The sequence below is a fragment of the Apteryx mantelli genome, chromosome 1, assembly GCF_036417845.1.
Source record: "Apteryx mantelli isolate bAptMan1 chromosome 1, bAptMan1.hap1, whole genome shotgun sequence".
Classification (NCBI taxonomy): Eukaryota; Metazoa; Chordata; class Aves; order Apterygiformes; family Apterygidae; genus Apteryx; species Apteryx mantelli.
The window spans coordinates 215,297,902-215,315,943 of NC_089978.1; the positions used below are offsets into that span (position 1 = coordinate 215,297,902).

The window sequence follows — 18,042 nt, forward strand, 5'->3', positions numbered from 1 at the left end:
ATATTTTCTTCAGAAAACTCCTGGAAAAAAACATGAAAAATGTGATGTTTAAGTCCAAAGAGTCAGTGTGGGCCAAGTAAGGAGCAGCTGAAAGAAGGAAGAGCCAGACAGCTTTGCTAACAGAAAATACAATCTAGTGAATTGTTTGCTCATGCTGCCGTTGGCCTCTGTAGCCTTTGCTGGCTCTCACGCTAACAACGCCTGCCTTAGACAAGTGTCGTCAAGCCCTCAAGTCGTGGCCGGGGCAAAGCTGCCTTGGGCTTGACATAAGACCTTGTGCCAGCCTGCTTTATGTATGAAAAGGCGCTGATCTAGTGTACAGCAGCGTAGCAGTCAGTCTCATCTGTTGGGCTGACAATTGCAAGGACATGTTTTGGTCAGTCACAGCTGCTTCAGAGGTAGAGGGGTTTCCTCTTTGGCCATGCTGGTGACCTGCAGGAGCACCTCATTGCCAACAAAATCAGGCATGGGTAGGAGCAGGACCAGGACAGCAAAGCTTCCCACCAGCAGCATGGCCCTCACAACCAGAGTCCAGGAGAATCTCTGACTCATGGTAGTAACTTTGTGCTTTTACTTTGCCCACCCAGCTCCTAGAGGAAAAAACTCCTTGATCTCTGAGTTGGGTGGACAGTTTTGCTCAGCAGAGGGGCTAGCTGACTGCTGATAGAGGAGGGAGTGTTCCTCCCATGGGGGAGCAAGCTCTGGGCCAGTTTCACAACTGTTGCCACACACTTGTGTCAACTTACTGAGTTAAGCATAGTTTTATTATGCATTGCTAAGGACAATTTCTAAACTCTGAATAAACCTCCTGCATAATAGCAGGGGGGATGTGCTTCTACGCCAACTGCTCTGCAAACACTATGTCTTTGTCAAGGACCTGGGAGCCCTTGCTGAAAAGCACTGCCTGAAGAGCAAGGCACAGGAAAACACAGCACTGATAGAGCAGGGGCCTTGAGTCATTTTGTGAGGTTTGTCTTGGTAGTTTGATGCTTTCTGTCACCCAAAAGATTGTGATGAAGTGGCAGGCATTTAGCAAAGAGGAATAAGAAAGATAAAGGTGAGGAAGTGTTTGATTATGAGAAATGACTAAATATCAATGAAGGGAGGGTGTCTGTACATGCATGTGGGTGTTTTTATGAAACATGAGATGGGTCCACAAATATTTAAGCACTCTTGGTAGCAGTTAAGGAGAGAAACTCACTGTCAGAGTGATTCTGGTGGCTGGGGAAGAAGCAGTTTGTGGGGAACAGGCAGGTTTCACATGCGTGTTGATGGACGGTGGTTTGCTTGGCTAATGCATGATGGGAAGGCTACGAGACCTCGTGGTGAGGGGGACAGCTTATAAACCTAGTCCAGACCCTAAACCAAAGGGCAAAGAGGCAGAGCACAGCATGCAAGTCAAGCCCAGCTTTTTGCAAGGATGAGAGGTGATGCAAGCTGGCTGGTGTGAGACCGCTGGGGGAAAACTGTTTTTACAGCAGGGCTGATAACTCATATGGGGAATTGTGGTGTTTCTGAAGGTATTTTAATTTGGACACCTGAAATCAATGGCCACCTAAAAAAATAGCTTAAGAATCTAATTTTCCTTTCCTTTTTCCCTTTTGGTACCTATTTCAATAGTTTTCTTCCACTATAAAATGTTCAATAGTCCCTCAAGCTAAATTCCACGCTTCTTGATTTCTTCATTTGCTTCTTCTTTGCCTTAAATTTTCCTTTGGCAACTACTTCCTTTGCTGCCCCTTCTCTCCTGCCCCGAGTCTTTTCCTGCCTTTCTTCCCACTCTCTTTGCCTTTTCCCCTCTGTTTCCGGTTTTCTCCTTGGCCCTTCATCTCTGTGTCTGCTTGAGGCCTCATGTTGCTTCCTATTTCCCTGATCTGGGACTTTACCCGAGCTGCCAGGTGTCTCCACAGTAATCTGTGCTTTGCCCCCCATTTCCCACAGGTCTCCCCCTCCAGATGTACAAGCACATCTGTACATGATGTATGCGTACACCCAGAGCCCTGAGGCTGGGACCAAACCCATGGGAGAGAACTTGAGCTTCCATAGGACGCAGCCCCCAAATCTGGCACTCCTTGGTTGCTGAATGAGACCGACAAGGACAGCAGGCAGTAGTGTCCCTTAGTGCACCCCTGGAAAGAAGTCAGATATTTCACCGATTAGTGCAGTTTGAGAAGACAAATGTGCTGCAGATGAAGCACATGTTGTCTTACAATGGAAAATATTTAAGTAAAAATACTGTGAATTGCATAAAGGTGTTTCGCAAGAGGACTGTCATATACCATGAGACAAGTTTACTGGAAAGAACAGCTGTAATGAGAAACAAATCATGCTGACCTTTCCTATAGGGCTTGAAAGCAGGTTTCTTTGGGGTTGTGGAGATTCATTTGCCCTCCAGCAGTGGAAGAATTAAGATGTTATGTTTAACATAAACAAGAGAGGTTTAATCCCAAATCCTGATGTGAGAGCACTCTGTGTTCTCTCAAAAGTTCAGTAATTCCATAAGCAAGATGGACAGTTGGGTTATTTTAGTCTCAACGAAAGCAGAGGAAGAACATAAGGGACATCAAAAGGAATTAACTCATCGAAGTAAGAACCCAGTTGTGAAAACTGAGCACAGTGTGAGCTCAATTGCATTAACTATACGCTGTGCCAAGATTGCTCATTATAGATGCTTCTTTTCACTTTTAGTTTTGTCCAGGCAAAGTGCAAGAAGAAAAAGAAGAAAAAAGGTTGGTCTGCATGGGCCGATCCCAAGTCAGAGTGACACAAGCTCCAGGACACGCATGCCTATTCCTGTTCAGTCAGTATTAACATTACTCATAATTCACATTAATATGGGCCCTGATGAGGTCCTCTGAGATCATATTTTGTTTTTTTTTAACAATTCTGTAGACTGGAAGGCTGTGTAGCAAGAGATTTTTGTCTCCAGAGACCTGCCTTCGTTGGACCTATCAGCAAGCCATGCCTGCACCCAGCATTGACAGAGCCAGTTTGGGGATGGGAGCGCTTTGTCCCTTTTGAAAGGCAGTCCCTCGCTCCAGCCCAGATTTGTCCCACTGCTGTTCTGCCGGGAACACAGGGAGAAGTCAGTCCTGTCAATCTGGTACCGTTTAAAAATACTAAATCCACTTTTGAAACAGACAGCATCAAACATGTCACCTCCAGCTGTGATTCAAAAATTAAAACAGATTTAGCTCTTTGAAAACAGAGGAGGGAAGGGATAGGAATCCTCGAAACTTGGGCTAGTAAAGCAAAGGCAGAACACTTCACATCCCCACTGCTTCTTCTATTTCCAGACTTGAGGTTGAAGTCCTACTATATCGCTGCTGCATTAGGATTCAGATATGTCCAGCATCACTTTCTTCATCAAGTTCCACGGTGATCCTGCAGCTGAAACAAACCAGGACAAATGACAGAGTATGGGAGGGATAATCACTCTCAGCAGAAGGACCACAGCTCTAGGAATCCTTCCCAAAACCAGGTCAGAACTGCCTCCACTTGACTGAGCTAGGACCGAAGAGCAAACTGTACTTTCTCAATACCATCTTTCCATAGGAGTGACCAACACAAATTGCTCTGTACTTGTGTAACATTCGCTAGCAGAATAAACATGGTTCTTGGATGAAGAATCAGAATGCCAAACAGGAGTGGTGTGCTACCCTCTACCTGCAGGTACCCTCTACCTCTCTTTCTGGAGACCAGTCTCTGGAATAAATTGTTACCATTTCTGGTCTCTGCATGAGAAAAATGGTGTTGAAAAACCAGCAAGCAAGCTACAGTATTGATGGATAGTCTGCCACCAAGTAAAAGAAACTACATGTATTTAAGAGAATTTATCTAAGAACTGACTTGATTGTTGGATTATAAATACCTAAACTGGGTGAAGATTTCTAATAAGAGGCTTTTTTCACCTAGCAGACAAAAGCACAACATAATCCCATGGCTGGAAGCTGAAGCTGGACAAGTCCAGAATGGAAAAATGCACAAGTTTTCAGTATTGGAACAACTCACCAGGGGATGAGCTTGCTTCTCCACCACTTGAGATTTTAAAGTGAAGGTCAAATGTTTTTCTTCAGCTCTTGCTTCACCTCAGTCAAATGTTACAAACTTGATGCATGAGTTTCTGGGTGACATCGTCTAGCCAGCGTGGTCAAATTAGATGTTCCTGATAGTTCCTCTGCCTTTAAAACCTCTGACTTGCAAGAACTGCATTTACCTGGGCCAGGGTTTACCCCAGGGACAGGGGAATTAGACATCTTTCTTTCTTTCACAGCTGTGGGAATGATATGTTTAGACATTTTTCCCATCACCAGTTGTGTCAGTGGTATACATTATGCAGATGTGTGTCTACTGGGAGCCATGCTCAGACAGCGCTTTTCACACTGATTTATGAACAGACTTCCGTGCACAGTAACTTCTATTCTCTGCTGACTTGGGCTGGGATCAGCTGCACTTTGTTGTTATTCTTATTCTTGGACCTGTAGTTGTGGCTCATGAACTGGATGCTGCAGAAACTCAGAGCCGAATGAGGCCCTAGCCACAGAGCTATTGTGTAAGAGCGCAGCACGAAGCAAGAGGTGGACGTAGGTAGCGAAGGGAGCCCAAGGAAGAGATGGATGGTCACCATGATAGGTAGTGATGGGCTAGAAAAACAGTGCGTGCAGCAACAAACCAGGTGGACAGTAGTGGGCCAAGACTGTGTCTGCCCAAGATAAGGTGCTGCAGGACTCAAGACATAAGAGGACAGAGGCCTGAACGGTGTCTTAATTGTATGAATGGTAGAAAAGGCCACATCTGGGAGAAGCTACATGGAAATTGTCTACAAACCCTTGCAAATGGAGAGAAAAGTCCAAGCTGAGGACGACATCCAGGTTGTAAGCCCAAGTTGTAGGTAGAAGGAGGTGACACGGCCAGTGATTAAGGAAGGCAGAAAGGGTCTGCTGGCATGAGAATAACAGCTCCCTTCTAGTCATGATGGGTCTGAGATGACAGCCAGCCATCCTCAGGCATCAGAGAGCCAGGCTGACGTCAGAGTCCCCTTGGGTAGGGGGAGATGACTGTGGAGGACAGAGGTCCATCTCTGAGTGAGACCACATTTACAGTGATGACATCCGTCAGAGATCAGAGGCAGAGGGAGAGGAGACTGAGATCCTGTGGGACCTGCACACAGTGTGGGCAGGATGGGAAGAATGGGTAGAGCATCCAAAGGGCCAAGGGGGCCAAGGAAAAGTAGAAAGATTAAAAAAAAAGGTGTAGGCAAAATTCTTCCTGTCCGTTCTTTGACCCTTCTACTCACTTTTCCATTCAAATTTTAAGCAGTGTTAAAGAATGTCTTTGTACTGTCATGCATACAGTAAATTTTTGCAGAACTCTTGGAGATAGAAGTGTATTGCAGCTGATCTCCAAAGATAGATCTTATTTCTCCATGGTCATAATAACTGTCCAAAAGAAAGAAAGAAAGAAACTAAAGGAACTATGAGGAAATTTTGGCTAGGGAGTATGTGTTTTTTCATAGGAATCACCCAGCGCAGCCCAACCATTGGTGGAAAAATAGTTAAATATGATGGAACAAATTTCAAAACGTATGAGAAAAATGACTCAAATTAGAGAAGCATAGACATAAGAAGGTAAAGAAAACATCTCTTCCTGTTAGACAATAGCATAGCCAAATATTCATCTTTGTAGGTTGCCCAGTTTCAAGAGGGGTGGGCAGGGGAGAAGAAATCTGGGTTTGATATTTTGTACCCTAGACTACAAAGGAATCACTGCGGATATATAAATAAAAGACAGCTGGGTTGAGGTTTCAGATCACCTACACCCATCAGAAAGGCAGCCAGACTCGCAGCACTGTACTCTTTTGTTTGATACCTGGACTAACACTCCGTCAATACTTGAAAGGCAAAGAGAGACAGAGCAGAACTATGTTATATTAAAAGGCTTAAATCACCTGCATCACCATAGAAACAGCAAAGAAAATGACTAAGCCCTGAGGAAGGGTTTTCTTTACCTTTGGTTTAAATGTCTGTAAAGATGTGTGAAAGAGAAGAAAGAGTTCCTGCCTGGGAAAACCACGAGTCTGTCTCAAAGTCTACGAGACTATCGAAGAGGAGGAAGTGAATGAATAACTGTGGGACATGCACGAGTGGCTGCAAGTGCAGCCCGGGCGGTAATTGGCTCTATTGATGCTCTTCTGATGAGCTAGTTTTGGCTACAGCACTTGTCAGAACCATGCTGAGTTCACAGGAAAAAAAAAAAATTCCCGCCGCACTGAGGAACGTCTCAGATGAGCCTTTGGATCCCTGTGGAGAAACAGCAAACACAGATCTCAAGACACAGTCTCCGAGGAGGGTTTCTAAATCCTTACGTCCTATCACTAAATCCTTGTTATCCAGAGCGGGAAGAGAAAGGACTCCTGAAAGGATTCAGAGGCTCTTGCTTCATTTCACTACCTCAGACGCCAAGGAAGAGAGAGAAGAAAATTGACAGTGCTTCCGTTGAGAAAAATTTAAGAGCAGAATTCCATTAATCGCTGTGATCTCAGTGAGGAGGATTCTAATTTGTTATTAAAATACTGATCTAAAAGTGATCTTACGAACTCAAGAAAAACAGCAAATAGCCCAAGGGACCAGCGTGGCTGTGACGGGAATTAAAGTTTACACACTGGTGGGTGTCAGGAGAACTTCCTGACAGTGCAAGGTCCCAGATGGGGATGTCTCAGAAGGTGCAGTGGAAGACAAGCCACCCCGAGCAATTGGAACGATGCTGAATACAGCACTAGCAGACATAAGTGGAAGAGAACTAGGAAATCAGGCCTTTAAAATGAAAGGTATTTTTATTTTTATGTGCAGATTAGTGCGAGACCTGAGCCTGTTCCGGAATTACAGCTGAGACATTTCAGCTCACTCAGCTCTGAAGTCAGCTCTGTTGACTCGCATGGTAGCTTCAAAATACAGGAACTACCATCGCTGCAGGATCATAGAGAAATTCAAAAGAACATTAATTACTTGCTTCCACACCCCAGTAATCGCCATCAAAAAGACAACTGCCAGCAAAAAGAGAACTGGATGCCAGCAAATGCGATTATGTTTTCCAAGACAGCCCACAGATTCCAACATTGTGGTCAAATATACACTTTTTTATTTAGACTATTAACAGTAAGCATTAAGGAAAGACACCTCCATGCTTTGGATCCAAACTGCCTACGTCCCTCCCCTTCTCACCCTGTCCTCCCTCCCAGCTGTTATGTGGCGGCTACCCGAAATGTGAGCAATAGCAGAACAGATCACAGCTTAGATTCGGTATTCCCAAAGTGGTTGGAGGACCAAGCAATCATTACTCACATGCAACACACAGTAAACAGAGCTGAAGCTCAAATGTGACTCTTCCACCCAGAAGATATCAATCTATTAAATATACACTGAAGGAATAATGAAACTTAGGTTTCACTCGAGTAGAAGAACTTGGCTCCCAGGACAAAATCATCAACATACGGTTGCAGACTTCTCCCCAGCTCCTGGAGCTCTACCTCCTCAGCAGTGGTGTTGCAAATAATAACACACCTGTGTATCACTGTCCACACCAAACCCGGGATTCAGCTATTGCTGATGCCACCAGGCTCCAGTGCCAGTCGTGGTGTGGAGGGACACCCACCTGTGGTTGGCTTCAAGCATCTCCCTTGGCTTGCAGCACTTTCCACCCTCTCCACATGACACCACGTCTTTGCTTGGGTCCCCAAGCACTGCTTCAGAGCCTCGTCCGCTGCCAACCAGGGGGACATGCAGCTGCCTGGCATGTAAGTCCCGGCCTCAAACTTTGCCTCCTGGCCCGAGGCAGCAGGGCAGGATCTGCCTTCACTGTCTCCTCCAATCCACCTTGCATTCCTCCACAGGTCCTCTTGCCCGGGCACCCTCCTGCAGGCACTGAGGTTTGGAGACCAATGCTGTCTCATGGGAGAAACTGAAGAAACCTTTAGGAGTAAACTTTTATTTGCAGAAATATCCACCATGGAGAGTCATAACATTTTCAGGAACTTCCCAGAGTATTCCAACATCTCCTAAAGAGAAACTTTGCCTAATGGGGAGACAAACCCCCCAAACTGAAGTGTTAAAGAACTGGGTACAGTTAAAGCAAAAATCTCAGGGCTTCCATGGTTCTTACATACTATCACACAAAATGTCTCGGGGACTGCCCCAGCCTCCTCTGAAGTCAACAATAATCTCAAGTCTGTGTTTTCTTACATAGTTCTTATTTGTGTATCTAAAAATCTACTGAAGGAGGCTGTGAAACCTCCTTTTCTACTGCAATTTTGGCCCCTCAGTTTCCAAAACAAAAGCAGCTTTTTCTGGTGGATAACATTAAAAAAACATTCAGCTGCTTGACCTATGGGGATTTCCTGAGGATATTTTCTTTAAAAAAATCCTTTGTGGCTTACTCTATCCATTTTTTTATGAAAAGTTATGAAACAATTTTATTAATCTCCAAGAACCAGATTAAAAATGTTAGCAAAGCTCTATCTGCCATTTTGGAGTTTTTGTCAGAAAAAAAAAATTAAGTCTATTTCTGTTTTGGCAAGATCTGTCTTTGCTGTTCTTCCATAAAGCTATGATGAAATAAACTGTGGGACCGTGTCATTATGAAACATGAATATTACTTTTATTAAACTCTTCAGCCCGTACTTTACACACAGCTGAGTCTGATGAAATTATTCCAGAGAAAGATGATTGTCACAGAGAAAGTCTTGCCTCCCTGGGGTGAATTTGGCCCAGCATTATTTAACTTCTGATTCATTATTTTGCATCTGAGAATGTCAGTCGTGAGTGAGGACCCCTCTATGGCAGGCACAGCACAAACAAAAAAAGGCACCTTCTGCTCCCGAGAGCTCCCAGCATATGTAGAGGACAGGAGACGCAAGCAGATGAAGACAGACAGGTGGAGGAGGACATTAAGAGACCAAGTAGGTCAAACTTTTATTAACCGTCCCAGCTAGGGATAGTTTTAACTGGGACTAAATCTGCATGATATGTATATTCTAAAAAAAGTTTTTAAGTGTCCCAGGCCCCTTCCCAGCCCTATTATCTCCAGTGAGAGCAACAGTGGGGAAAAGACAACGTTGTAATAGAAAGAGGTGATTTCAGCCTGCGAGTGGTGCTGGACCCCCCCCAGAGATACTCGGGAGAAGCAAGCGCTCCAGAGCAGGATGTACACCGGGATAGAGGTCAGTCTCTGAGCTGTTCTGCAGAAAGCTGGAGAAGCCCAAAGCTGCCTCAGCCAATTCTTGGAAGAACCAGCAGGAAACACAAATATATTTAGACCCAGGTTTTTATTTTTACTTTTCTCACCAGATGCATTTTGAAAACCAGCTGCAGGCTGCTAGGAAGGGATGCACAGGCAGCCTCCCTTCCTTCACTGGTCCCCCTTGCCTCCTCTTCCAGCTCCCACCCCACGAGCCACCCCGGCACCTTCCCAAGGCCTCGGTGCCCTGGTGCCCACCCGGGGCCAGGGGATGCGTGACAACATCTGTCCCCACGCCAGGGTGCCGCTCTCTGCCCTTCTGCAGAAGGGCGTCTCTGCCCTTTGGCATTTCTCCTCGTTGCACCTCTGTCCTTTCCACTGCTTTTGCATCCCTCCTCCTTGCACCCCTCCCCTTCGCATGCCTCCCTTTTCACCTCCCCCTTTAGCACCTCTCTCTCATTTACATCCCTCCCCTTTGCCTCCCTGCCCCTTTGCAAAGATCTCTGCCTTTCCCATCCCTCCCCTTTGCCTCCCTCCCGGCTGCACCTCTGCTCTTTGCACCCCTGCCCCTTTGCACCCCTGCCTTGTTGCATCTCCGTCTTTTGCACCCCGTCCCGTTGCACCCCTGTTGCTTTGTACCTCCGTCCCTTTGCATCTCGGCCCCGTTGCACCCGAGTCCCGTCGCACCCGAGTCCCTTTGCACTCCTGTCCCTGTGCACCCCCGTCCCGCGGCACCCCCGTCCCTTTGCACTTCTGTTGCTTTGTACCTCCGTCCCTTTGCATCTCGGCCCCGTTGCACCCGAGTCCCGTCGCACCCGAGTCCCTTTGCACTCCTGCCCCCGTGCACCCCCGTCCCGCGGCACCCCCGTCCCTTTGCACTTCTGTTGCTTTGTACCTCCGTCCCTTTGCATCTCGGCCCCGTTGCACCCGAGTCCCGTCGCACCCGAGTCCCTTTGCACTCCTGTCCCTGTGCAGCCCCGTCCCGCGGCACCCCCGTCCCTTTGCACTTCTGTTGCTTTGTACCTCCGTCCCTTCGTTGCCCCCTCGTCTCGCCGCACCCCCGCGCCGCGGCACCGCTGCCCCTCGCCCCTCGCCGCGCTCCCCCCGGCCCGCCGCCCCCCCGCCCGCCCCTCTCCGCCGGCGCCCGCCCCCGGCCGGCCGCCGCCTCCCGGCCCGCCCCGGTGCCGGCCGGGGGCCGCGGGGCCGCCTGCGCCGCCGCCGCCGCCGCCGCCGCCGCGCGGAGCCGCCCGCGATGCCGATGCCGACGGCGACGCCGCCGCCGCCGCTGCTGCTGCTGGCGCTGGCGCTGGCGCTGGGGCGGGCGCGGGGCGGCGGCGGCTGCCAGCTGCCGGCCGAGTGGCGGCCGCTGAGCGAGGGCTGCCGCGCCGAGCTGGCGGCCACCATCGTGTACGCGCGGGTGCTGGCGCTGCACCCCGACCCCTACGGCGCCTACAACTACCTGCCCTGGCAGCGCGGCCCCGCGGGCGGCGGCGGCGGCGGCGGCGGCGGCGGCCTCTTCTACTCGGCCGAGATCGAGCTGCTGTGCGACCAGGCGTGGGGCAGCATGCTGGAGGTGCCCGCCGGCTCCCGCCTCAACCTCACCGGCCTCGGCTACTTCTCCTGCCACTCGCACACCGTGCTGCAGGGCTACGCCTACTTCTTCTTCCTCCGGTGAGTGCCGCGCCGCCGCCCGACCCGGCCCGACCCGTCCTGTCCCGTCCCCGTTCCCGTCCCCTCCCGACCTGACCCGACCCGGCCCGACCCGGCCCGTCCCCGTCCCCGTCCCCGTCCCATCCCGACCCGTCCCCGTCCCCGTCCCGTCCCGTCCCGTCCCCGTCCCGTCCCGTCCCGCCCCGTCCCGTCCCGTCCCCGTCCCCGCCCCGTCCCGTCCCGTCCCCGTCCCCGTCCCCGTCCCCGTTCCCGTCCCCGTCCCCGTCTCCGTACTGACCCGTCCCTGTCCCGTCCCCGTCCCCGTCCCGTCCCCGTCCTCGTCCTCGTCCTCGTCCGCGTCCCTGTCCCCGTCCCGTCCCCGTCCCCGTCCCCGTCCTCGTCCCCGTCCCCGTCCCGTCCCCGTCCCGTCCCGTCCCGCCGGCGGCGCCCGGAGCCCGCGCTCACGGAGCCCGCCGGCCTCTCCTGTGTTTCAGGATGGACGAGAACTACATCCTCCTCCCTCACGGGGTGAACTTCCAGGAAGCGATATTCCCCGACACGCAGGAGAACAGAAGGGCGTTTTCCAGCCTGTTCCAGTTCGCTAACTGCTCGCAGGCGCAGCACGCCCTGAGCTTCGCCAGCGACTGGGAGATCCAGGAGGACAACCGGGTAAGGGTTTCGTTCATGATCCCGCGCTAGCTTTCTCGGCGGATGCGGACCTACCCGCATTGTTTGCGAACGCAGATATGTATGGTCACAGATCAGCGGGTTCCTGATTTTCCTGATCCTTTGGCAGCAGCACTGTTGGGGAGATGTTAAACTCTTGTTTTCAAAGCTGATCTCTGCATTAACTCTTTAACTTCCCACCAACCTGAGCAAGGTCCTGTACGCGACCTGCTCATGAGCTGTATTTGCAAACCGGCATTGCTGTTCTAATCTAACCAGGTCATTGCTGGCCTTTGCTATTTGCAGACCCCATACTTTGACCTCACCTGAAATGTTCAGGAGGGGAGCTTTGCTTTCTTACTTCTGTGTTCATCTCATGCCTGTTTGTACTGAAAGTTGTGGCCTTGTCTGGACCGTGGCAGGCTGTAAGGGATTGCTCTTGCCAAACTTCAGCATTAACATCTACTTCCAAACTAATTGCCCTAAGCTCGCTCTATAGCTGCTGGGGAAAAACAGGCTCTTGAGGGCACGGTTCATGCAAGCAGGTGTAGGCACCTCCTTCAGGGTAAGCCAAATGAAGTGCCTCTTTCTCCTCTCAAGGGAGACCCCAAGGAGTAGTTCACCCTGTAGGCAATTCCACCTTAAGAAAGGACATTTTTCGTATGGAAAGTCCACTGGTGCGCATGTTTCCGGTGGCTTCTGAGCTTTATGGGGACGTAGCAAATGAAACAAATGCAGACTTTTAATAAATACTTTCCTGGCAGTGGGGAGCGATGGGCAGTGTGCGTGCGTATACGTGTGCTGTGTGTGCGTATACATTAGTGGAAGTGGAACTGTGTAAGTAAGTTCTTCATTTTCATGCCCTGTTTTATGAAGCTGGCAGTTCCCACTAGCAGCCGAGAACATTTTAAGCATCTCTCTAGGTCGGGAATGGTGGGACGTACGTCATCACTTGCATCTCCTCTCCTGTTGATTCATGCAAGGCCTGCAAGGCAGCAATATTTCTGTGCAGTGGCAGGAGCTCTGGTGGCTTCTTTGGGAGATAGCTGGGGAGGCTCGGGAGCTAGCTGAGGACTTTCTCTTTGCAAGCTAGCTGACGGCCAGCATGCGAAGTTGGAGCTGCCGGTTTGCTGGTGGAGAACCCCGGGCTCCAGCCCCTGCCTCCTCCCCGGCCAGCCCGCAGGTTTCCCAGCACCCCGGAGCTGTGTATTTGGCAAGGAAGGGAGCCAGTGCTGCAGCTTTTGCTCCCGGGGAGCAAAGTGGCATCCGGGGACTGCAGAGTCCAACTCCCAGGCTCTCTTCGCGATGTCTCTGCACTGTTTATTTAGCCGTGTTGAGCTAAATATAGGGGATCTTGATGGATCGGTGTTCGCTTATGCCAGCAGTGAATCTCGCCTGCCGACTGTAATGGAAATCACAAGGCAGAACCCCCCAGGGTAAATTTGGGCAACCTGAAGCATGTGTAGCAAAAGCGCGTTTCAGCTGTTGCGCTCTTTGGCCCTGCGCAGCTGTGAGCGGATTAGAGTGGAGTTACAGCTGCTTGTCGCACGGGCCCCGGCCGAGGCTTTTAAATACTTCGGCACGCACACATCGGGGGGATAAACTGGGCGCAGCCGACGGACGCTTTGTCCCCCCCCGCCTCCCTGTGCAATGAAAAGTAAAAGCTTCCTCTGCAGTTAAAAGCAGCTGGGGCTGACCGTGCTCCCACTCCTCTCGTGCATCGGGGTTTTTGCAGCCGCGTGCCCCAGCCATCCCCAGCACTGGGTGTTTGGGACTTTTTCCCTGTGGTGAAGGGGCGTCCCAGCCCTTTCCAACGTGCCCGTGCCCTCGGTGCAGTTCCAAATGCTCAGCGTTTTGTCTGTTACTTTGCAAGTTTAAGCAACGACGTCGGCTTTCCCAGTTGCCTTCGTGGCTGCTTGCTTCAGCCGTTCGTACTCCAAAAGACTTTTTGAATCCCTGTATTTGCTCGTGGCCCTGTGCCCTACTTTTGCTATATTTCTGGGGGAGGCGTTTTGAGGGAGAAGTCAGTGCTGGAAGCACGTATGGTCACGATGAATAATTCACGTTGGTACCTTGGGGGCTCCTCAGCCAGGAGGTAAGTGAGCGCTGGGATAAGCAGATGTCTTTTGCCTAACGTCACGTCGCTCCCAGTGCCCTGAGAGACACCTTCTGCTGAGTGCGTCCGAGCCGGCCGCGGGGCCGAGGCGCCAGCGTGATTTGGGAACGCCGCTGCCACCCCCTGCCCGCTCCCAGGGGCACTGGGGCAGAGGCGCTGCATCGCTCCCTGCATGCAAACGCCATCGCTTTGGCATTTCTAGCTAGAAGGCCCTCCTTTTGCATGTTTTCCTCCAGCCGTTCCAATAAAAGTAAGTGTCTCTGTGAGGCTGAGCTTGGAGGTACCCCGGGAGGGTCCCACTGTTCCCCTGAGGGCGAAGGAGGCTGCTGGTTCTGCAGCGTCGGTGGAAGGAGGAGGACAAACCTGCTGGTCACTTTTCACATGCACGAGGGGAGAAATAAAGTTGGGGGGAAGATGTCAAAGAGAGCAAGTAGACACGTAGGAAATTCCCGATGGGGTGACACAGTACATGGATGCACGGCTTTGCCTTTTCCATCACATGAGCACCCTTTATTTTTGGGAAGCCCCTGGGCACGTGGTAATCGGAGGCCAGACCCAAGGCACATCTCGCTGGGGGTAATACACTCCTCATCCAGGGCCTGCTACCGCCGTTCAGCACGAGCTCCAGCTGCGATGTTAAGCCCCGTGCAGCCTGGGCCGAGGGCCAGGCGCCGCTTTGCAGTGACCCCGCAGCCTCATAAATTCAGGTGCGTGTTCTGGCCACGCCGGAGAGCGACAGTAGCTCAGGACGTCTTTTCTGTAGGCACAGAAAATTGGTAATTGGGCTTTGTCCTGACTTTTCTCGGCTCACTTCTTAGTGATGTTTGCAGACCTTCTGCTCCACTCAGGTTTGCCGTCACATTGGTTTCCCCAGGGTGGTTGCTAAAGCCCCTAGTTCCCGTCTGAGCTTTTGGCTTGGGGCTGAAGCTGGGTTTGTAACGTGTCGCTGTAGCTTTGCTCCGCGCTGCCGCGGGATCGTCTAAAGCGGAGCGAGGGGCCCCCGCTTGCAGCGTACCTGGGCTCCAGGCCTGGTTGAAAGCCGGGGCTGATACTGGGGGAGATGATAACATGGAAAATCTCCTTTTTTTCCCTTTGGAGTTAGAATCATATCGATTTTTCCCCCCACCCCTCGGAAAAATGTAGCATTGACCTATAAAAGGAATCTTGCAGCTGCAGCAGTTTCTTTTAATAAGGCGCTTCTATTAAAAAAAAGGAACAATTAAAAGGTAATGAAAACCTAATTAAAATTCTTAAAAGCTCTGTATTTTTACCCAAGCCTCATGTGGACCCCCCTGAGGGAAAACCCGCAGAGGTACGAAGTGGTTAATGCCGTTTGACGGCCTCATGAACGTGCGTACCGCGCTGCGCCCGCCTTGCCCGAAGCACAGCCCCCAGGTCGCCTCCGGCGCCGCGAGCTGCCCCTTCTCCGCTGCCCCCCCTGCTTCCCCAAGCGCCTTTAAAATCGCTCGCAAACCCTTGCAGGCCTCCGCGTCACGCGCGCGGGTTTGCCTTGCGGGTGCCAATCCCGCCGCTCTCATTTCTCCTCCCCGGCTTGGCCTTCTGCGGGGTTATGTGCAACCCCTTAAGTAAGTCCTGGTCTCCTTGTCTGCAGACTAGGGATTAGGACCACAAAGTGACTCAAGGTCTGGTGGTAATAAGGTAGAAGGTGTCAAATAGTGCTTGTGGTTATTCATTATTCAGAGGAGATTTAACTCCTGGTTTTATCAACAAGTTTATAGGGTAACTGGGTCTTTTAGCCTCTGTTTAAGCTTTTTCTGAGCTTCCTGGGCAAGGCTGCAGAAAGGCTCCTGGCCTGAGGCCGTGCAATGCTTTCTTTACAGGGCACCTTTCTCCCATCTTTCCTCCACACCGGAGATTTGCAAAATGATCCCGTGTGCATCATAACAGGGGCATTAACGCTAATGTGTTAAATTCACCCTGAGCAGCTGTTAGAGCATTAGTGCTGTGATAAAGCGCCCTGAAGTTCAGGAGTCCTATAACTTCAATTAGCCCGGTGAGATTAGCGGGAGAGATAGCGTCTCTTATTAGGGCTCCCTCCACGCATTGCCTCTCCTCCTCTCGAGCCTCGGGGCCACAACTGATTTAGATTGATCGCCCCCTTCACAGAAACAGCCTTGTCTTCAGAGAGACCTGCAGAGATTTATTTTGGTAATAATAAAGCCTTTCTGTGAGTAATTAGTGTCCCAGATAAAAAGTCAGGCAATTAGCATGTTAGCAAGGCAGTTAAGTCTACAAGTATCTGCTTAACATCTTCGGGTCTCCTCTCCAGTGATGCTTCAACTGCTGTAACACGTCTCATCTGATTACAACACCTGCGAGGCTTTGGAGCAGCTAAAAAGCCAACCAGATAAGAAAAGCGATGCAATTGCGTAGTTGTGCTTCCTATTGTTATGCAAAGCGGAAATTAAATTAAGTGTCATTCTTCCTCTACGCGCTAGTAGTTTCTGAGCTATTTGTTGGAGCAAAGGCGGTGTGGTGTGCACACACACAGAGCCACCAAGTCGGGTCGCTCCCTGAGTCAGTCTCTCCGAAGCTGTGGACATGCTCAGCGTAGACCCGGCCTCCTGTTTCTGCCCTGGCAACCTCGGCTGGGTGGACGGCAGTGACACTTCACGAGACCACAAGGGCCTGAATCGTAGAGAAAGAGCGTCTTCAGCAAAAGCTGTTCATGCTCCTGGAGGAGAACTTGCATAATATTTGCCACAGGGAGCTGTTTCGGTCCATCTTCCCACTGCGAGCAGATGCACGTGGTGCCTTCTGCTTCCTACAGCTCTTTAAACAGAATCAGCTGTTTCTCAGCTGGAATCAAGGCTGAAGCCTTTCTAAGCTCCTTCAGTAAATCAGCATGTAGGAACTGGCTTTTGTTTTAAGCGGGGGAAGTCCAGGCTTTGAGTCTAGACTTGCCTTGCCCAAGCCGACGGGGAGGCCTTCCTCATCTTCCCGAAACAACCCCAAGGATCAGACGCGCTCCCGTGTCCCATGACGGCTGTGCACCCGTGCATCACACCATGTGGCGGCGACCGTGCCGCACAGCCCCATCCGCTTGGAGTGTGGCTGCTTCTGCCCTGGCAGAGGGGAAAAGAAGAGGGAAATTTGAGAGGTGGCTCTGTAATTTTTCTGACCTCTCTGAGTCTAAAGAGTGATTAAATACTATCGTAGCTAGAAGGTGTGCCTAGGTACCTACTGGAGACATGCCTGGGACGCTCCAGCTCTGCTGGAGAGGAAGAAGAAAGCTGGCTGGTCCCAAGCATCGCAGCACGCCTGGAGCGTTTAGAATGGCAGCGTGGCAGGTGTCGGAGCCGGCTGCCGGGAAGTGGGGTCAGGGAAGATCAGCCAACCCGTCATCCTGGTGGAATCGGCGCTGTCTCGGGTGCAGGGACTGGAGCTCTTCCCGCTGTGATGGAGACGAGACCGACATCTATAGTGCTGAAGATGACTCCTCTATACGAATTGTACCAAATCCTAGAAAAACTAGCTCGTTACTAAGGGATTTCAAGCTAAAAGCATCTACAATATCCACTGAGATAAAATGAAAAAGGCTGTTTAGTTTTTTTTTCTTTTAAAAGCTGAGCATTTCTGTTCTTGAGGAGTTTCTTCCCTCCTCTGCTCTGAGTGCTGGGAGGACTGGAAAGCACAGGTCTCCGAGTCCAGACCCAGCAGTTTTAGGCGAAGGACTGGTCTGGGAAAGAGCACACAAACCTGGCTTGACATGCCTTTGTGCACATCATGGAGCATGTTGAACCTGCCCTGCCAGGCTTGGATAAAACAGTCTTTTTTTAATTCCCATATACTTGCCTTTTGCCTATTTGCCTGTGGCATGAGCCACATAAAGGATCCTCCGTATGGGACTAGAGAAATAGAAAATATTCTCAGTTTAAAACACTTCTACGTGGCCAGAGCAGGGCAAAACGACCTTAAAATAAATGAAAACAGAGCCCTCTAACTAGAGGTTTGAGATTCTTTTTTAATATTAGGTTCCCTTCCCTGCCATTTGTTAGAAGGATTGTCGCTTCGTTAGCCTAATAGCATGACATAAAGTTCTCATCATTTCTGGCATTTTAACAGTGATTTGCAGTGCTTCTGTTTTCCCCACAGTAATGCACCCAGGGACAGTGTGCCCTCTTCCTACGATCTGTGTTTAATTTGAATAAATGTAAGCAGTATTAGATGAAATGGAGAACTGCTGACAAGCGTCTGGGATGAGGGGAGATGACGAGACAGTTGATACGTTTGGGTGACATCCCGAGAGTCTTTTGGCGTGGAAATGGCGTTGACTCATTTCCAAATCTTTCCACCCAGCTTGTGGTAAAGGATTCATAGAGGGCTGATTGGCATCCCCCGATCCGTTTTCTGTCCTC

General features: G+C 50.6%; 1 protein-coding gene across 1 annotated transcript in view; it reads left to right on the forward strand.

Moving 5' to 3' along the window:
• Nucleotides 1-10,489: 10,489 nt before the first annotated feature.
• Nucleotides 10,490-18,042, forward strand: part of CCDC3 (coiled-coil domain containing 3) — a 41,123-nt gene continuing 33,570 nt past the window's right edge. Inside the window, exons 1-2 of the mRNA XM_067317154.1 lie at nucleotides 10,490-10,902; nucleotides 11,376-11,550. Of these exons, the coding sequence (XP_067173255.1) occupies nucleotides 10,490-10,902; nucleotides 11,376-11,550 (588 nt within the window). The remainder of the gene's footprint in view (nucleotides 10,903-11,375; nucleotides 11,551-18,042) is intronic.